This window comes from Vicia villosa, unplaced genomic scaffold (genome assembly GCF_029867415.1).
Source record: "Vicia villosa cultivar HV-30 ecotype Madison, WI unplaced genomic scaffold, Vvil1.0 ctg.000421F_1_1_1, whole genome shotgun sequence".
NCBI lineage: Eukaryota > Viridiplantae > Streptophyta > Magnoliopsida > Fabales > Fabaceae > Vicia > Vicia villosa.
The window spans coordinates 337345-359712 of NW_026705197.1; the positions used below are offsets into that span (position 1 = coordinate 337345).

General features: G+C 35.7%; 1 protein-coding gene across 1 annotated transcript; it reads left to right on the top strand.

The window, feature by feature from the left end:
• The first annotated feature begins 742 nt into the window (after positions 1-742).
• On the top strand, positions 743-2026 carry LOC131628019 (uncharacterized). Its single transcript, XM_058898885.1, has one exon. It carries the CDS (start codon positions 819-821, stop codon positions 1788-1790), a length of 972 nt encoding a protein of 323 aa, XP_058754868.1. The 5' UTR covers positions 743-818; the 3' UTR covers positions 1791-2026.
• Positions 2027-22368: the final 20342 nt, after the last annotated feature.

Here is a 22368-nt window from a genome sequence, read left to right on the forward strand (position 1 = left end):
ACCGGCCCAATAGAAAACCGCAAATCCAACCAAATCAAATCTAAACGGAAAAAAAAATTATTTGGTTCAGATGTGTTTGGTTCATTATTTAACAAAAGCACGCGGTTTGGTTCGGTTTGCAGTTTGTATTTTACAAAGCGAACCAAACTGCATTATGTTACAATCCAAACTTCACTTAAATCACTTCCAATTCAAACTCAAACATGTTATGCTTTAGCCTTACGATTATGTTTTTAATGCACATCTTCTTCTCTAATCACTCATCTCTTTTGTTATTTCTTTTTCATCTTTTCAAATCTTTAATCACATATGTTTTTTCCATTTCATTATAACGATTTTTATATTGTTTTATGTCACAATTTCATGTTCTTTATTTTACTTTTCTCTAATCTTATTCTTGTATATTAAATAAAAAGTTGTTGTCCAGTTATAGTAAATTTTGTTTTAATTTGATAACACATAAATGACTAAATACAAAATTATGTTGTCAGCTATATGTGTATGTATGATTCAGTATTATTTTTTTTAAAAAACCGAACCAACTAAATCAATATAAATCGTATTAGTTTAATTTGGTTCGATTTAATTTTATTTATAAAAATCATTCAAACCAAACAGAACCGCACACTTTTTCTCTTGCAATTCGAATGACTTTTGTCTAAAAACCTCTTGAACCGTAATGCGAATACCCCTTAGTTAATATGAGGGTCGGCCCATTGCTCTAGTTAATATGAAAGATAAAAATCGACATTACACTACTTCCCAACTTATAGATTCATATCTGATCCCTCCTATCCTTGTGGTGCCAGAAAATAAGAATGTGGATGGTCCTATCTTCCTCCCCTCAAACCCAACTTCACAGTTCAATTACAACACAAACCTGTTACCATCCTCTTCAATCCAAACCCAAGACAACAAGAATCAACTTCCCTCTCAAACTAAAATGCCAACAACAATCCAATTCCTCTCTGAAACCCAAAACTCAAGACGACGGAATCCCAACCGAAGACATAAAAACCCTAGCAAAATTCAAATCCAGACACAACTACATCCGCGTTCTAGAAGTTTCCAGAAAAGCCGACCACCCATTCCGCGGCTCCCGACTTCTCCTTCTCGACAACCCCGGAAACATCCACAGCATTTCCTTCCTCTTCAAACCCCTAACCAACACCTACTTCGACGTCTTCGCCACAATCCCTCCAATCATACCTAATGGACCCATCGCCGTACTCGGCTTCGGCGCTGGTTCCACTGCTCGCATCCTCCTTGACCTTTACCCAGACACAATCATTCACGGATGGGAACTCGATCCCTCGGTTATCGAAGTTGCAAGAGAGTATTTCAATCTTTCCAAAATTGAGAGGGAAAACAAACAGAGACTTTTTGTTTACGTTGGAAATGCGTTGATGGCGGGTTTGGAAGGTGGATTTTCTGGGATTTTGGTGGATTTGTTCTCGAAGGGGAGTGTGATACCGGAGCTTCAGGAGGCTGCTACATGGGAGAAGCTGAGGAGGAGTTTGAGGGAAGGTGGGAGGATTATGGTGAATGTTGGAGGGAGTTGTGTGGAGGCTGAGGATAAGGTTAGAGATGGGAATGTTGTGATGGAAGAAACTTTGAGAGCTATGAGAATGGTTTTTGGAGAGAAGCTTTTTGTTCTTAGGCTTGGAAACCGTGGAGAAGATAGCTCTCTTGCTCTTACTGGAGATTTTCCTGATATTGATGCATGGAAGAGTAAGCTTCCGTCTTCGTTGAGATGTTACACTGGTTTATGGAAGCAGTATTCTGGTTAGTTCACTTGTTTGAGGTGAAACAGAACTTTTGCTCACCATCTGTTTGTGTTTATTCCTATGTGAAGTTTAGGCTTTGGTCCCTCATTTTTTATTGCTTTCAAGGACACAGTTAAATCCCATTTTTGTGTTTGTAATTTTATTTTATTGATTGATAGGTAGTTTATGCATGATAGTTAGTTGTAATATTAACATGCAATTAAATTATTATTCAACTAATAAAAGTGTTTCAAAAATACATGTAAATATATAAACGTTATAAATTGTTGAATTGTATAGAGTTTAGTAGAACTTAATGATAAAGTTGTGGGATAACTACTTTTCACAATGGTAGATCAAGTATATTCATCGGACAGCACTTCTTATAACTAAATTTCATTTCGAAAATAATAAATATATTTTGTTTACATGGCTCCCATTTTCGTGGTGAGTACTCATTAAAAGATACTTTTTTTTTTTTTATCAAAAAGAGGATCTCTAGACAACCTCCTTTTTAGTGTTATAGTTGACATAATCTGATTTTTTTTGGTTGGGTAATGCTAAGTTGTGTTCTGAAGACACAAGTTAAAAAATTTATTTTTAGAAATTTTGTTTTGAAAAATACAATAAAAAATTAATTTTATATTTTCGTTAAAATCAATACACAAGTTTTAAAATATTCTTTCTTCAATTAGTTTTTAATTTGTGTCCTTGGTGCACAAGTTAGCATTATCTTTTTTTTTTTGGTACTTCATTCAAACACTTGAGATTATCTAACTACACATTTAACAGATTGAAATTTAACAAGACATAGTCGAACTCCAGCCTTTGTACCATAATCGAATTATATCTTAGGGTCTGTTAGGATAATTCAAAACTAATGAAATTGGGCGGAATAGAATGGAGCGGAATGGAGTGGAGCGAAATATAAACTTTATATTATTATTTGGATATTTTACGATGGAGTGGAATTAACGTCCCATTTTATTGTTTGGGAATTGAACGGAGCGGAAAACATTATAATGCTTTTATTAAATTTTTATCTTTTACTTCAAAAATACTACTCACTCCGTCTCATAAAAAGTGTCTTATTTGCACTTTTTCATGTCTCAAAATAAATGTAGAATATCAATACAACATTTATCATCCTTCCCTTTCTTTCGTGAACCCTAATTGCAACTTTGGTAGCAAGTGAAATAGTGGTGAACGAAGAAGTTTGTGATTCTGATCAACTACACACACCTCCAGAAAGTGGAGATGATGCTGAACATGAGAATTTCTTAGTTCACCATTGTTTCACTTGCTACTAAAGTTTCAATTAGGGTTCATGAAGAAAGGGGATGATGATTTTATATACGCTTAAAATTTTGAGATGTTTTTAAAATGATTTTATATATTATACAATTTTAAAAAAACATTTTTAAAATTAATTAAATATTTTAAATGATGTGGCACAAGAGATTCTGAGCCAACTCAACATTCACATGTGCCACATCCCCAAAACTGGAGTGGGACTTAAAAAGAACCAAAAAATTGTTTAAATGAGGGATTAAAAGACTGAATTTTTTTAAGAAGAACTAAAACGTTAAGAATAATGTAATAGGAGGACTAAAACTGTATTTAACCCAAAAAAAACTTAAATATTCGTTAAAATATACACTATTTGTAGCATATTTGAATAATGACATTCTAAAAGTTCCCACGAATCATACAATATTCAAGAAGCAATAATCTTTGGAAAATTCTTTGGCCACCTCCCAACCTTCTAGGTCACCTCTGGTGAAAAACCCAAACTACCCCTGACTTCGGAAATGCGTTTCCGAAATGCAAGAAAAAGGTCTTTTCGGAGATGCATCTCCGAAAGCGCCTTTTTTTTTTGAAAAAATTGTCTTATTTAGGAAGTTCATTTCCGAAAACAGCATTTCGGAAGTTCATTTCCGAAATACTGCGCATTTTGCAGATTAAGCAAAACAGCTCCCCTCCCCCATTCATTTACCCTAATCTTCTTCCAAACTCATCCTCTATCAAAATTTCTGCAACAAGCAAGTGTGAAGTCAAAGAGATTGCCAAAGTCTTCTTCCAATCTCAACCTAAATAATCTCAAACACTAATTGATAAGTTTATCATTTTTTTCAATTTTTAGATCCATTATTCATTACTCTATTAGGGTGTTTAGAAATTGAAAAAATCACATTAAGATAGGTTGGTACTGATATTAGGTTGTTTAGTAGGCATAAAAGTAGTTTTGGTTTAGGATTTTGGGGTCTGCCATGGAAGTTGCAGAAAACTTCTGCGCAGGGGTGTTTCGGAAGTTCATTTCCGAAAACACCTCCATTCCCAGTTTCGGAAATGAACTTCCGAATTGTATCAAAAGTGCAATTTTTTTAGTTCTTTATGTTGTCTCGCATATTAATCGACTTCAATTGTTTTCAGGAACATGTCAGACAACCTAGCACGCATCACACAGGGTAGAGAGACCCAGATTGCGTCGGCTAGACGCGAGCGGGCGGTGGCGCAGCTGGCGTCGACACAGGGACGGGGGCAGGGCCGGGGACGACGTGTGCGAGTTCCCGTGGAGATGGACGAGGGTACCTCTACATTTGGATCGAGGAGTCGTCTGACTTGGGTATCTTCTTCCCGCCAGCGAGAGGAGGAGGAGGAGGAGGTGGCAGTGCCATACCACGAGGCGGAGGAGGTACCGGATGTTGACCCTCCACTCGGGGAGGAGGATGAGCAGGAGGAGGGCTTCCCGGGAGGGCCCAGTGACACTTCAGTGCTGCTTACCTACCGCGATCACGTCGCTCGGCGTATCTGGGAGGGAGAGATATTTTTTATAATTTGCCCGACTACATTATTTAACCGTTTATTATTTAGACGTTTATTCAATATTTTATTAACCGGTCTATTTAACCGGTCTATTTAACATACTTTTTTATTTGTTTTTTTGTAACAGGAGAGAGAGCCGTTGAAAATGGTAAACCACGCCCGAAAGGTTTTCAGTCTGTTTAAACCGACTGCCGAGTGGTTTAACGCTGTGAGAGGTTCAGGGCTTAGTGGGCTCTGCATGACGGGGTATTCCACCATCAGCCACGGCATGCAGGGGGCCTTTGTGGAGCGGTGGCACAAGGAGACGTCTTCTTTCCACTTTCCGGTTGGGGAGATGACGATCACCTTGCATGATGTGTAGTGTCTTCTCCATCTGCCGATCAGGGGGGCGCTGTTGACCCACTCCCGGATCCAGAGGATCGAAGCCAGTGAATGGATGGCGCTCTATTTGGGTATGGAGCCCGAAGCTGCTGACTACGAGTGCATCACGACATTTGGGCCTCATATCCGTTTCACCACACTGAGCCTCTATTTCGAGCACCACCTGGATGCGGCGGCCGATGCCGAGGATGCGGGTGACGACCTATTTACACATTATCACCGTGGCTGCGTTCTTCGGTGCTGGTGCATGCATGTGGTAGGCGCTGCGATCTTTGTGGACAAGAGTGCGAGGTACGTCGACGTGACCTACCTCCGCTACTTCATGGACTTGACCACCATTCACCAGTGGAACTGGGGGGCAGCTACTCTGGCATAGCTATACTAGAAGCTGAATGAGGCCTTCAACTGGAGGACGAGGCAGTTGACCGGATCCTGCACACTACTCACGGTACGTTTCATTTTAATTGTTCCGTATTTGTTTATGTTTCGTATTTGTGTTTCGTATTTACTTATGTTTCGTATTTATTTATGTTTCGTATTTACTTACGGTACATTACATTATCGTTTTTGTGTTTCAGAGCTGGACCATCTCTTACTTCTCCCGGATCCACGACTTTCACATTGATCCTCAATATGTTGACGCCATGCCCAGGGCCGCCAGATACGTTCTCTAAAGGAGGAACAATGCGGTGGGACCATACCGTGGGTACCTGAACCGCACGATGCACGATGACGTCACCTGGAGGCCATTCAGCGACTACACTCAGGTTGTCCCCTTTGACGGCATATCTTTATATTCTGGCTGGTTGGCATGCGGGACCAGCATCATGGTCCGGTATCTCCCTGAGCGGTGCATGCGGCAGTTCGGATTTGTGCAGATGATACCAAGGTCACCTTTTGAGGCTGCTCCCGACATAGTGACCAGAGTGCAGCTCACTGCCATATTTGAGGATTGGGAGCATCATGTGGTACCGGAAGAGTATCATCGCATTCGGATCACCCAGGACTGGCACAGTGTGGAGGGGTACGTCACATGATTCTACCGGGTGTCACATCCTCTGCTGACACCCGACGCTCCCGGCGCTCCTAGGCCAGCACACGAGGAGATCCTGGAGAACCAGCAGGCCAAGGATGACCACGGTATTGATCTCCTGCCGATCTGCCAGCGGATAAAGATGCTTGGGCGGGACGCGTTGGATCGAGGTGTCGTTCATCAAGGCGGTCCAGAGGCAGTCGCCGTGATGGAGATGATCGTCACTGATGCGGGCCGTGCGGCGGCATACAGGCGGCAGAGGAGGTCCCAGGGAGAGAGGGTTAGACATACCCAGTAGTGGTCGGGTTTTTGTTTTTTTTTTTGTTTTCGGATTGTATCTTTCGTACACTATTATTATTTGGATTTGGATCAGATCGGTTTGTATATATTACTATTTTTATCATATTAGTATATTAGTATTTTCTGTTTATATATCGCTTATTTTATTTGTCGTCTTCCTTTAATTAAAAATACGAGGCTGTTTCCAAAAACATAAAAAAACACAGTTTCTGCATAATTCGGAAGTTCATTTCCGAAACCCCCCAAAATCTGAAAAACGGTGTTTTCGGAAGTGCATCTCCGAAAACACCCCCCATTTGGTGTTTTCGGAGATGAACTTCCGAAGTCTAAGAAAATTTTTAAAAAAAAATACTTCGGAAATTCATTTCCAAAGCAGGGATAAACTGGGGTTTTCGCTGGGAGTGACTCCATAGGGAGGTGGGTAAAGAAATTTTCTAATCTTTGAACTTCGTCATTAAAATGAATAACCATAATAGAGAATTAGTTCATTATCCATGAATAGAATCTAAATTTCCTTCTTGAAATTTCAAAGCTTGTTAAGATATGGTTTTTAATTGTAAACTCGAACAATTCCAAAGATGAATTATGTGTCACTTTGAAGTGGAATAAATTTATTATGGTGCTTGAGAACACTTCTTTAAGTATAGCACCTTCAAATTTCTTGGTCACAAAGGATTATACAACTTATATTCCCTTAACTTTAAGATGATTAAAAGATGTATTCTCTTAGCCACATCAGACTTAAAATTGATTAAAATATCTCACACTATCTTTAAAACTTAAGAACAGTTAAGGAAGCTACAATTATTATAGTTTCAAATTCTAATTTATATTTCATAAATTGGATTTATATGTTATGAACATTGAGAAAGAGATTTTAAAAATGATTTACATATGTATTGTAGATCTAGCATAAATATGAGTGAAAATGCTATTTAATTTGATCAGGCAAGAAGTATGAGTTGAGTTAAGAAAGTGAATGATTTGAATCAAAACCCAAAAACCAAGAAAAACTAATCACATGATTCGAATCAAACTTTTTTATGATTTGAATAATGTGATTCGAGTCAATAAGATCTATGATTCAAATAAGAATCACATATCTATGACTTAATCAAACCTCTCTGATCCGAGTCATGGATTGATGTGATTCAAATCAAGTCATAGATGTAAAATCCTATTTTTTTTAGAAATGTGTTTGATTCGAGTTGGAAAGTTGTGTGATTCGAATAAGATTCACGCAATCAAAATTCTGATTTTTCCTCTGAATTTGATTCAAGTCATGACATCTTGTGATTCAAATCACGCTTCAATATTTTCAATTTTTCATCAAAGGGAAGTGCTATTATGAATCAGAACTTGACATGACTTAAACCATTCTCATATGTTCTTCTTGATTCAAACCTTCGACTATTTGACTAGAAGCATATTGCTAAAACTTTAATCAAACAATTTGATTTATGAATGCATAAAACAAATGTAGAACTCAATCATAAAATGCTCAACTATACGAGGAGACTCAAATACGATAAAATAAATCAAAATCTAAATTGATAAGCAACAAAACATAAATTGGTAAACACTAGTAGGCAGAGGAAACTTCACTCATCAAATGTGAGGTAGTTAAATTCATACCCATTGATTGCCCCTAGATTGTCTATCCAGGCTAGAGGAAAGCCTGAGGTGTCATCCGTCTCAGTAGTGACCATAGAGGTGTCATCTCGCCCTCTAACCCTCACGAACTTCTCTTTCCAATTTTGAAAATGATTGGAATAAGGTTTGAATATAGCTCTTCCATAATAGGCCCTTAAGGTGGCCCAACCCCCTATAACGCTCGTCTTGGTGCCATTGAAGGAGAAGAACACTCCTATAACCAAATAGATCCCCATCCACCGGCCTTCAGGTACTTCATCCTCATCACATGAAGAGGAAAGGTTGACATGTTGTCAAAAGGAGTCTATCATTTCCTAAATTATGTAATGGAATTCAAAATCCTTGATATCCTTGCACTCAGGATCAGAGGCAACCATTAGCTTCTTATTTTCTAAGAAAACATAAGGGGAAAATGAGTCATTCTCGCTACCACATCTACCATCGCTTTCAGAGCTAAGAACTCTCATAACTACCGAGCATGCATAACTTTATTAATTTGCAGTCCACCGTCCCATCAAGATATTTGTGTTTCTATAGTAGTTATTCCACATGGCTATACATTCATTGTGAGTTAAAGGCTCAACCAAGTTATTATTCTCTCCTAATTATCACCATAAACGGGAAAAAATAGAAGAAATGAGCTTGAGAAGACTAGAGGGCTCTTGAGGGATTTCAAGGAAACTTTCAAAGAATTTGGAGACTAAAATGTGTGAAAAAGTAGAAGGGTTAGAGTTGAACCCCTTATATAGAGGTTTAAAGGCTATAGGTCATCAAGGGTCTCTCCCAAGGTTATCTAAAGGTTCTCAATATTTCTAAAATGTATGAGAGTCTAAGATCAATTTGGCATCCCGAGGCTAAATTATCAATGATCACATTTAATGTTGTGTGTGCTTTCCATCTTAACTGACATTTGGGGATTTCCCTCATTGACACATGGAAGTCATTTCATTGACACCTGGAAGTCTACCCTAGGCCACGCTTGGAAAACTAGCCTTGGTTACGTTTGAGGGATTCACCCTAGGTACACTTAAGGCACTCACCTCAAATATATGCTTGAGGGATTTTCCATAGGTGCATCTGAGGGACTCACCTTAGATATGCCCGAAAGACTCACCCGAAGTACACTTGAGAGACTTGTCCAAATGAGAAGAGGCGATTAGGCTAAATAATATTATCTATTCCAAGCCCTTGTACCTGAGGCATTGTGTATTAGTATATTTGTAAAAGACCAACAAGAGGCAGCATAGGAAGCTCTCTACGAAAATGCGACGTAATATGATGCCCATGTTAGCTTTCTAGTCACCCATTTATTGGAACGAGCGCCCCATTACTTAGTTATGGCACTCATTTTCACGGTCATCCGCAAACATTGGGTGATGGTTTCCTATCTATAACGGTGCGGAAGAAGAAGTTAAAAAGAGGAAACCACGTTCTCCTAAATAATAGGGGAGTTGACTGCCCACATTCCATGCTCTTGAGAGTGTGTATTAACTGTCCATATTACACACTCTTGAGAGTGGATATATTACTGTCTTTGAATCTAAGAGCCAGGCTAAAAGGATTCTTATAAATACCTTATTACTAAGGTTGAGAAGGGACATTGTATTTCACTTGAAAAACACTAGTATACAAAGTTTCTATCATCTTTACTACGTGAGCTTTCTTAAACACCAAAACAATCTTAAAAGTTTATGACAATCCTACAACACAAGGGATTATCACATATTATACTTTTAACAAGTACAAATTTAAAAGAAAGAGTTCATGAAATGCTTCGACCAAAACTAGTAAAGTAGCATACATAAATTTAGTGGTTATTCCATTAATTTTTTATTTTTCCAATTTCTTAGCAATTGTTCCTCATATTGATTGTAGATTATGATTGAACCGATGCAGCTGGAATTGTTGGCTTAGCTGAAGAATGCGACACATATGGGAATCAGAATCTTCTTGAAGTGAAAACTTATGAACCTAGCTATGATAAACCCTACACGTTTTGGTTGGCATATCTACTCAAAAATCTAGTACCAGCTCTTATTATTCTTCACAATAAATAACCGTAACCCCCCTAATCATTAAAACCTTCTTTAATTATTCACTTCACTCGCAAAGCCACTCATGCACACTATGCAAGCTTGCATTGGATCACTCATAAATGTACTATTGATGGGTGACTGATAAATATATTTACTGTTTCACTGTCCTTACGTTTGTATAGTGAAGATCTAATCAATAGTATTTTGGAGAAAAAGAGGAATCTTATTGCTTCTGATCATGTAAAGATAACGTGTTGATACACAAACCTTGTTTATGTTGATCTAATATCTCCTAGGAATGTATGAAAAGTAAAGAGCAGCAATGACATGTCGTATCATATGAAATTTCATTTCATAATTCCTCTGAACTTATAATATTGCAACACATTAAAAGGATCAAAATTAGATGGCTATACAGGAACATGGGACAGGATTTTCCGAACAAATTTAGCACGCTGCTCATAGATTGTTCTAGAAGTGTTAATAAAGTCCAGTTACTCAATAACCATATTATCTTAATTTATGTTTTTCTCTAATTTGGTTGTCTCACTGTCCATTATGGGTTAGAGTAGCTTTCATAAGGGTTTTTTGGTTTAGGATATTACTAACCATCGGTTCTGCTTTTATTGAGGAAAAGGAATTTCTCTTTCCACCCATGTATTTTTTCAGGGATATTTCGAACAATTTCTTTTTTATCTCCAAAATTTAGAGATGTGTATCCGAATGTCTCACATTTTGTTTTTTAGAGATTTTTTCAGAGATGCATCTCCGAAAATTTTTTATTTTTTTTTAATTTTGAACATTTTTGGAGATGCATCTCCAAATTAGGCTATATAATGAAACTCAATGCGGTTTCTTCTTTATCTTTGTTAATAAGATGCTTCCTGTAACAGCCCGAATTTTATTATTTGACTAATTAAATTAAATAAGAATTTATTTACTTAATTTGAACGAAGTTTGATAATTAATTGGATCGTCGGTGTTATTGAGAAACGTGTTCGGATTATTAAGTGAAGTTGGAATTTATTCGGTTAATCGAAGAATTAATAAAGTGGAATATGTAGAGAAATAATATTAGAAATAATATTATTGTTGGATTTTTTATTTATTTGAGACAAAGTCGGATTTAATTGGATTAATCGGAAAATAATATTAAGGGTAATAATATTATTTGTTGGAACATAATTATTTATTTGAACTACTCTATTTTATCAATTGGGCCTAATTTGTAAAGAAGTGGAATTATATGAGTTAAGCCCAATATGAATAATATAGTAAGGGTTTGGGAAGAGTAGAGGTATCATAACTTTGGCTCATTTTGGAGAAGAGGAAGAGGAAGAAAGGGGAAGAACAACAAGGGGCAAAAGCTAGGGTTTGAAGCACATTGAAGAGGTAAGGGGGAGAATCCTTATTATTATGGGTTAGTATGATTGGGTCAATGGGTAGATTACCATGATTTAGGGATTTTGATTCTTCAATTTTAGATTTTGACATGTTAGTGTTTTGTCTATATAGCAAAGGATTATGATTATAAGAGTTTATAATGATGAAATTATATGCATAGAAGAATGAATTTTAGGAATAGAATAATTTATATGGTGTTAAGAAGATTCGAACGTAGGGGTTCTTGACTTCTGGTGTACACTGTAGCAAAATGTGTCTCACTCTCATGATTATAGTAATTATGATAAGGTAGTGGTGGTAACACATAGTTACTAGATTCAAGGAGCATATATGAGAGAGCTTATAATGGACATAGAAGTTAAATACTACTTGGCTATTGTTACTGTTACCAAACTAATACATACTGCTATGTCAACCAATTACTTCTTACTGTTGCGGAAATTAGAATTAATATAATGTTACATAACATCTAAATGGATCACACTACTTTTAATTAAATATAATATTTAGTGATTATGTAAAATTTTCACATGATATTTAATTATGATGTAGTCTCACCCTTACTTTAATGATTTCAGATTGAAGTAGCGGCCTAAGCAATCAGTGAGGATGACTCATAGAGTTTATCCGGTTATGTTGGGTCGTGTCGATCATGCTCTGATCTTGTAACACTGGGGGACGATAGTCTTAGAGTTTACTTGTGATACACTATTTTGCCATTATTGTATAATGTACCGTTGATTTTATCGGAAATGTTTTATAACATTGTTGAATGAGTTTCCGCTGTGTTGAACATGTATTTTGATATTTTTGGATTATTCCTAATAAAGCATGACAAACGACTTGGTATTCTATTTCTTTTATTAATTGTAGCATCCTTGCTGTGTATTTACTCTGATCTTTATTATATATTTCTGCGGGGGTTTAGAAGGGTGTTACACTTCCATCCTTTTAAAACAGTCTTCGAAGCTTTGTTGTCCACGGATTTTAGAAAAACCACTATTTTGACTTTCCACCAATCATAATTAGATCCATCCAACATAGGTGGTCTGTTGTTGTATCATCATTCTCTATCCATAGTACCATAAAATATTCTCCCTGGAGCTCACCCTATAAACAGAACAGGGTGTCTGCTCTGGTGCCAATTGAAATTCTGGCACTCACACAACATATGTCCTAACAACACACAATGTCAAGACATATGTTATAACATCTGCTGACTTACAACACAATTATTAAACTAAAAACTGCATGCAGAAGGATAAATAACACAATAATTGTTAACCTAGTTCAGTGCAACAACACCTAATTTGGGGGCTACCAAGCCAGGAAGGAAATCGACTATTCGCAGTACTAGTTTGAATCTTAAATAGTCCCAATTTACAACTTCTCTCCCAATCCCTATCCAGTGCAACTTCTACCTAAAAATCAACATCTAGATATGAGAAATCGACATCTCACCTCCAATTACCACATTGATAAACAACAGTTACACACCCTGTGACCAAGGAAACTCAATAAAAAGATTACACTTTCCAAAAAAATACTTAGTCAAGCACCTTAACTAAGAACAATACTCAACTCTCTTGCTTAAAAGCTTCAAGAGTGAGAACACACGTCCACCTCAATGTATTAGAAGATACATGAGTGACACAAAGAATAGAATACACGAAGAACTTGAGAGACTCCCAAAACAACAACTCTTAATACACCCACGGTTTCCCTTATGTGATTGCTTGCAAAATTAGGTATCCCAAGTTCCTTTTTATAGACTCTTGCAGTATGGGCTTGGACTTTAAAATAAATCCAATCTCCTCCTTTCTCAAAACAACTGCAAGATCTTCACACGTAATAGGAACAAATCAAATCAAATCAAATCTTAGTTTTCTAAAAGAAATCTCAAAGATTCTTTTTCTAAAATCCGAGACCAATTTGCATTTGTCCTAAACATTCTTGATTGCATGCGTCTGTAATGAGTAACTGAATATTCCAAATTCTCATATTTTTCATTCAAATCTTTCAATGATAAAAATCAGTCTGAACTGTCACGATGTTCTAGTGTAGGATGTCACAACATCTGACATAACATCTGTCAAAACACATAACAGCTAAACCTGCTATGACAGTAGGACAGGATGTTTCAACATCTTGCTCAACATCAGTTAAGAACCATGTTTTAGCAAAATTATGCCAATTACAAAAACCATGGAACTAACAATCTTCATTCTTCTCTTTTGTATTAAGCTACCATGAGTAACTAAAACCCTTTCTTGTTGCGATTGAATGTAGTTTACCGTAACAATATGTATTTTAATTAATCATGGTGTTATATGCAATCTATTTACTAATGGATATCGGTATTATCTTTGTTTCACTATTTAACTTTATAGATTTGAGTTGATATTGAGAAATATGGTTCGAATCTTGATCTAAGATGAACATCTGTTAGATTCTAAATTCTAGACATAGATTAAGTTTAACATTCACAAAAGTATTGATTCTTAATGCTACCGTCACGAGTGCAGGAAAGACTTTTACATCGGGCGAAAAACACATTTTACATCAGATCTGGATCCAATGTAAAGACAAGCGATGTAGTAAATCAGAGACATTTTACATCGGGCAATAGTCCGATGTGAAAAATACTCTTACCACATTAGATGACTGTTACGTCTGATTTGAAATATGGGTTTAACTTTATTTTTTCAAAAATTAATGCAACATTTAACATCCGTTGCCTTTCTGGCCTGGTGTAAAATGTAGGTTTTTACATCGGGTTCAAGGCGCGTCCGATGTAAGATGTATGTTATCTTTCTTTAAAAGTTAGACTATTATTTTAGCGAAATCGAGGTGGAATCCCTGTATTTTTTTGGTACCTGATTTTTCATATTTTTCCAACGTCACACAGACCATATTTAAGTCGCTATTTGGTATCTAATTTTTCATATTTTTCCAACCAACCGGTTAATTTCATTGCACCAAATAGGAAGGATGCACATATTATTCAAAATTAATAGTTGATTTGCAAAAGTACTAATCTAGGAAAAGTGTACAAAATTATAAGTATGTTTATACGGTGGACTACTACAACAACAAAACCAGTGAAAACGTATAAAAATATCCTATCATTTATAAGTCATTTCCCACACTTGAATTACCAACATGCAATCCACAAGAAGATGTAGCTTAAGTAGATAACACCAAACTCACATTTATTGACAATAAATAATAACACCAATTAACATCAGCAGACAACACCAAAGTCAAGAAACTCAAATCATATATATATATATATATATATATATATATATATATATATATATATATAAGTCACCATATAAAATTTAATTTTTATATAACTCAAAGAAACATGTTGTCCAACGGAGTCGCAAATCATACAAATCATCTTGTGTTAATTCTGTGTGGTCATCAAATACCTATAATACGTAAATAACAATATAAAGTTATTCTTTGAAAATTCACATTAAGTTGCAAAACGCAAAGTAAAGAACACGTATTTTTATTACTTGCATCCAGTTGCAAAACGCAAAGTAAAGAACACATATTTTTATTACTTGCATCCAGTTGCAAAACGCAAAGTAAAGAACACATTAAGTTGCAAAACACAAAGTAAAGAACACATGAAGTTGTGAAAATCAAAGTAAATAACAAAGTAAAATTATTTTTATTACCTGCATCCAGGACTCGGTTATATTTGCAGAGACAATATCCAACATATTTTTCATCACATAGTATCTACAATCTATAGAGTTATATTGTCGCCTTGTCTACAAATGAATGACATAATTAGTGAATACTTATCATAAATTAAATATAGAATTAGAATTTACACCACACTTATATTGGGATGAAGCCATGTAGCCTTTTTTTTATATTTCCAGTTGTCATTTGATGAACCCCAAAAGCACTAATTCAGGAAAAATATCCATATAAAGCCACATAAAATATGAAATTACTTTTGTATATGATATATAATATATTATAACAAAAAGTCACATATGGTTTGATTAATTTCCCGATGAAGTGAGCAAAAGACAACCACAATATTGTCTCTTAGACAAATGATTATTAATTGCCAATGATCTATGTACGTGCATATGTGTGGAAACACAAAAGTCACATAAAATATCTATGTTATCAAAATTACAAAATAGAAAACAAAATTTCATACAAAATTACCCATGAATAAATGGTAGTAAGTGACACACTCTGTTTTCTTCACATAACTTATCTTGTATGTATTTATTAACATCTTCTTGAGATTTCGGCACATTATCAACATACATACACATAGCTACATAAATCCATATACTTCTGATGTGGAACTATCAATACATACACGATAAATATACTTGAATAATTTTAAAATAAACATTAGAATCAAAGTGATGAGAGATATAACATATTAATAGATATTGACAGTAATAAAAAAATAAAATGTACTTGCATGCACCAAACTTGTAGAGTAAACACGTCAAGCCAATGAAAACTCAAAAACAACTCTCTGATACACTTAGCTGACATATAAAAATTAATGACACTCACAAATGACTTAATTCTATTTCCAAATGTGTATCACCCATTTTCAGAACCATGAGTAACAATCGAACATCGTCAACTTCCATGTCTTTTGTGCTTGCTTTTGCAGTTGAACAACTTCCTTTTCCGCTTCCATCGACAACTTCCATTTTTTCAATGCATTTATTATTTTCTGTGATTTGCGAGAAACCCATAGACCTAAGTGTCTCCATTAAATATTGTTGCAACACCTTACGCTCTTCAACCAACTTTTGATCAAAATTAGCTCGAAGTTTTGCTTCCAATTTAGATGAAAATTGTGCAAATTATTCTTTTACATCTATATCTTGTCGCTGACGTGAAGATGACCTTCAAAAGAAAGTGTTTTGTTTATGGTGTTTTCCAATACCACGAACACGACCGCCATGCTTAGATGTTTCAATGGCTGATATTAAGACATCGTTACGTCCATCTGAAACAAAGGCACCCTTTTTCAGCTTCTTCAAGTTGAGAATCCTACAAAATGCAAAAGCCACAACTAATTTCAATATTTTTTATCAATCACAAATATAATGATACTTGAAGTATTTTCCAAAATTTACTTACTATTTTCTGAGCAACAGCTTGTGTAGACTTTAATGTGTATTCTCCCCCTTTCTTTTGTCGTGCTCTCTTCCATATGTTATGGCGCGACGATGGAGATGGACTATCATTATCATCTAATATGGAGTCATCTCTTGATAATATCCTTTCACTTTTCATTTTCTCCTCAAGCAAGCGACACCCTCCACGAGATAATATGCGTGGGTATACATTCCTAACCACATTTTCCCTATCCTTTTGACTTTTTTCCTACTATAAACTCAAAAAGTTATTAATCACTAAACATAATAAAAATGTTAGGAAAAAAATATAACTCCAACTAACCTTAAATTCAGGGGTATCTTGAGACTTAAGAAACTCTTTCCATATTTCTTCTTTAATATAATTATACCTGGCATATGTAGGAGGGCGACCTTCTTTGGGCTTTCTAATATATTCTTTTGTGAATTGTATCTTAAAACGTCTTCATCACTCTCCCGCATATTTAATCCATTCATTCTTCAATGGATCCTTCTTTGGAACATCACATTCTAGAATAGTGAAATAAGCCTACATATATACATAAAGAATTTGGTGTTAGTATATGGCATATGTTGTTAGTAACATCAACTCAAATAGCATCTTTTATGTCCTTAGGTAAGTATTTCCACTCATCTTTCAAAATACTACATCTCTTTCGAGCAAGAGATGTTACATAACTCGTAAAAGTTGAAGCATTTTTACCAACACCAATACAATCATAGGTTCTTGGATCAAACTCGACCTTTATCTTTTCACTTGTTTGATAAACTTTGTCAATTTGTGTCATCACAGTGGGACCTCTAACTTTTCTTTTATTAGGGTTACTGGATGAAAAAGGGTTGTCGGTTGAATCAACCATGTATGTGTTTACACAAAATAAAAATAATTAGAAATCAAATTAAGCACAAAATAAAAACAATTAGACATCAAATTAAGAACAAAATAAAAACAATTAGAAATCAAAGTAATGTTGAATTAACTTATAAAAAACTTTACCAGTTATCCCATATCCCTTCTTCATGATCTATGTGAATATCATGCACATCATCCTCTTCATTTTCTTCAATGAAGGTTTGCACATTTATTGAGAAAGAAAGAGTTTCAGAAATATCAAGATTCGCATCTTGATTTCCATTACTACCGTGCACCTTTCCTTGTATAACCACTGACCACCTTTTATTATAAGGATCTGTGACATAAAACACTTGTTTTACTTGAGATGCCATGATGAAAGGTTCGTTCGCATAAGCTAACTTGCAATGATCAACAAGTGTAAATCCTAATTCATCAATTCTTACACCACTGTTGATATCAATCCATTTGCATTTAAATACAGGAACTTTAAACACAGCATAATCAACCTCCAAAATCTCTTCAATCACCCGAAAGTAGGGTGAAGATGCCATAACCGAGTTGTTATCTTTAGAACTAGAGAAGAGCAGGGACTCGGCCACAATCATAACCCTACTATTTTACGTGGTACTACGATCATCTTTTAACTTTGTATAAAATGAATTTTTATTAATATCATATTATAGCGGGGAAAATCTGAGAACGAAGCCATTAGATTGACTCGACTCAATATTTCAGTGAAAGTCGCCACTGCACTTTATTGTTTCCAAAGGAAAAGGGAAAAGAACGAAAAAAACCCAAAGTTTGTTTTTAAAACAAAAAGAGATCTTAGGTACGTGTGTTGATTATACAAGGGGAAGGTTTTAAGCACCCCTCATATCTGTGGTACTCCACAGGAACCTTTTTGAAAATATGTGTCGTGTGTGCTAAAAAAGGTTTATTTGATTTTTAAAATAAGCTCGGCAAGACATTAAGCCTTGTGCCTACATACCTCCTTGGTGCAATGGAGAAGTCAGAGCTAATGTAGTTCCGCTTAAAAGGGAAAACGGTTTTTTTAAAAGGAATAAACACTTTATCATCGTTGGAGGAAAAATACTCAGCCATTGATCTTGATCATGAGAACAAATGGATTCTTTGCATCACAAATGAAAGAAGGGCTCCAACTCGGATGAAAATCAACGAGTATGCCACTAGCTCTCTGATCGGTAAAATAGCAAGTGTACTATTTTGCCTCTGTAGTAATAATAGGGAAATTCCCTGAATGTCGATCTCAAGGACTGCGTAGTAATATCGAGTTCAAATTGTAGTTCAATTAAACAAAAATTAATGTTGGGGTTGTGTTTACAAATTGTGACTAAACAATAATTAAAATAAGCAGAAAAGTAAATTGGCTTTTTGACAAATATGAGTATTATGCTAGAGTAAAGTGTGTGATTGTTCCTGTAATAACCTTGGATTTAGATCTCCTCAACAAGTTCATACTATTCAATTACTAGCCCTTTAGGATATTTTCCCCTAATTCCTTAGCGGGAAAACCTTTGAACATTCATCCTAAATCCTAAGTCCTTAGAGAATTATGATGAAATCAAGCCTTTATGTTATCAAGAGTTAACCGGTAACTATAGGGTATCCCTAGTCCTAGGTGATATCTACTATAGTCTAATCGTACAAAAACCTTAACAACCGCGGTCCAGCAAATTGTTAACCGTAAATCAATCCTTGTTTGTCCGACAAAGAAAGCATAAAAATATTGTATAATCAAATTGAATAATAAAACATGCAATTGAGGAAATCAAGAATTCAAAGTCTTACATGATCCAATCAGGGACACCCCCTAGCATTGGGGATTAGCTACTCATATCGTTCAAAGAAAACAAAATATAAAATAGAGACGTTACAAGAATTGAGATGATAGTTGATCTTCAATCGCTTCCGTTCATGAAAACCTTCTTCTCTCCCAAACCCTTGTTTTCTCCAATCTTCAATCGTGTCTTCTCCTGGCCAAAAGAGTCCTCTAATTCATCGTTAAAACTCTTCTAAATAGTGCAAACTCACTTAGGTTGGTTGGAAGTACCCAAAATGCCCCTTGGGTCAACACTTAATAAAAAATCACAAAAATCAGCAAAATCAGCGTTTTAGCCAACACTGGCCGTGTCAGGCAACACGGGTGGCCGTGTTGGCCTCCTGGACTTAATTTTTCAAAATCACACTCAGCACTGCTAACACGGGTGGCCGTGTTAGGTAACACGGGCCGTGTTGGTCCTTAACTTCAGAATTTGGATTTGCGTTCTTCATGAAAGTTGTAGCCCTTTTCGTTAGCGAAATTTTGCCACCGGAACCGCGTCATTCCGAGTTACGAAGCTCCAGTTATGATCAAAATACTACACGCCTGTCACGATAAGAAACATGCTGAAAATTTCTAGATCTCACACTTGCTAACACGAGCCGTGTCAGCCCCGTGAATTTCATCTCTTTTGCATTTTCTTGGCCACGCTTCATCCTAATACGGCCAGTTTTAGGTGACACAGGTGGTCGTGTCAGACCTCATGTAGCTTGATTTTTCACTTCCTTCGAAACTCTCCTTTTTGTACTTTTTCGCATTGATTTGTCTCGATTTATTCCTTTGAGCCTGCAAACAGTAAAATACACAACCATAGCATAAAATGTAGAAGAATGAAGTAAAGCACTTGACAATATAAAGCAAAGACGACTAAAATCAACGGTAAATAAACGTGTAAAAACCACTGATCACTCTCTCACGTGGAAAAGGTTCCATTATATCAATCAATCTCAAAATCGTGGGGTATCGCAACTCACTACAACAATTAATCGTGTCTAAACGTTTTTTGAAAGAAAGCCACTAAAGGCAAAAGATATTTTTAAAGAAAAAAAGGTTTTAAAAAGGTTGAAAACATGAGAAGATTTTGAAAAAGGGAGAAGATTTTGAAAATCTAAGAAGGGGAGGAGATGAAGAGGCTATCCTAGTGCATAAAATAAAAGCTAAAGAAAGAACGATCTAACCGAAAAGAAGCCAACACTTGACACTAAGAGTCAAGGTAGATTTCCCATCCTTTGGACTATCAACATTAAGCCAACACATTACCACTTGGGAATCCAGATGAACTTATTATCTTTAGCACCACTTTGCATTAAGCACATTAAAATTTTGACGAAAATCGGACAGAGTAACAGCTGTTTTCGGGTAAAATCCTTATCACGACGCCTTGGAATTAACCATCAAGGGCTTTCGAGGAAATACCTGCACACAAAGAGACAACAATCCAATGCCAGATAGACATAATAACGACAGAGTAATAACAGAATAGTAGGATCCAGAGGTACTAAGTCCAAAAGTCCAGGTCTTCCAAAATGCTCGGGATAGTAACCAATAGTCCATAGGGCCTTATGTGTTTTTTAGATTTTCATTATTTATTAGTGTTTTAGCACAAAAATAGAGTATGGTCCTAGTGGACAAAAGGAAAATAGCGGAAACATAAACAATACGTCCAAATGGACAAAGAGAAAATAGCGGAATATAAATGTCCAAATGGACAAAGAGAAAATGGCGGAAACATAAACATGATGAAATGATAAAATAAAGCATAAAGCGAGAAATAAAGAGCAATATAATAAAGTGCGGAAATTAAAGTCAATTGTTAGATGTTAAAGATAACCATCTTGAAACTTGTCAAGTATGTTATCAAAGTTAGTAATAAAGATCGATGGTGAGTGAAAGATGTTCTCGGATTTAAATTCAATGGAAATTTATCAGAAGCTTGATAAAATCATAGCGACTACACGATAAACTTCCATAAGTCTTAAATCAACCGCATACAATTCTCTTCCATGTTTGATCCTTTTTTATTCGGGACACGAAATATTGCGCTATGTTAAGCAGATCGCCAAGTGATTTATGTAGAAATCACCCTACAACGAGGCCGGTCAAAACTTTATGTGCTAATGCATGCGAGAGAAGCGATATATAGATCACTCTCCGAATGCAATACCGAACGAAAAGAAAATAGGTAGCGATCTAGTCTTTACTAAGAATCCATAAGAATTCTCAAGGTATTAAGACTTTCATCAATCAAAAGAAAAAGAAGGAGAAGAAGAATAAAAATGCATAAAATAAAATCACTCACACTATCATTAATATCATTCATCTAATATTATGGATTTAGCCTTTTCAAGCCTATCAACATCCTAGATCCAATGATATTAATGAAGTAGAGGAAGAAGAATGGCAAAACAAGCTTAAAAAAGCAAAAAAAAACAAAAAAGCTGCCAAGAAATAGATTTACCTCTATAGGAAATCAATTTCCTGAGTGTGGAAATTGATTTACCTCAGCAGGAGATCGATTTCCCGAGGGCAGTTTTCACATCTGGCACAAAAAACAGAGTGGAAATCGATTTCCCTTTGTAGGAAATCAATTTCATGCGCGCAGTTTTCGAAAAAACAGCATTACGAAGCATAAAACCTTGTTTAAGCAAAAACACAAACACCTTATGATCTCATACATCAATGTGCACGAATTTTCCATCAATTCTTCACCAAAAGGGACCAATATAGCACCAAAGGTGCATCACACACAAACAATAATAGATCACATCTTTGATTATGGAAAAGGATATAGAATTTTACCAAATCTTGCACAAACTTGGATCCACTTCAAGAACACACCAACACAAGTCTTGGTCTAGCAACAATTGAAGAAAAAGAGAGATGGACGATGGTTTAACTCAAAGTTAGTGAGGTTCAAGATGTAACTCACTAACTTTATGAAAGAAAGAGAGCTTTGAGTGAATTTGGTAGGGATGAGGAGAGAAATTGCAAGAGTTTATTTGGCTATTCAAGCTTGTAAAATGAAGAGGTGAAGGCCTCTATTTATAGAATTGGAGGGAGAGGTGTGAGCAATTTGGTAATTGTTCAATTGGTAATTAACTTGTGTTTAAC

Bases quoted from the DNA above. Each gene is read 5' to 3' on its own strand.
- LOC131628019 (XM_058898885.1), top strand. From the start codon at position 819: ATGTGGATGGTCCTATCTTCCTCCCCTCAAACCCAACTTCACAGTTCA.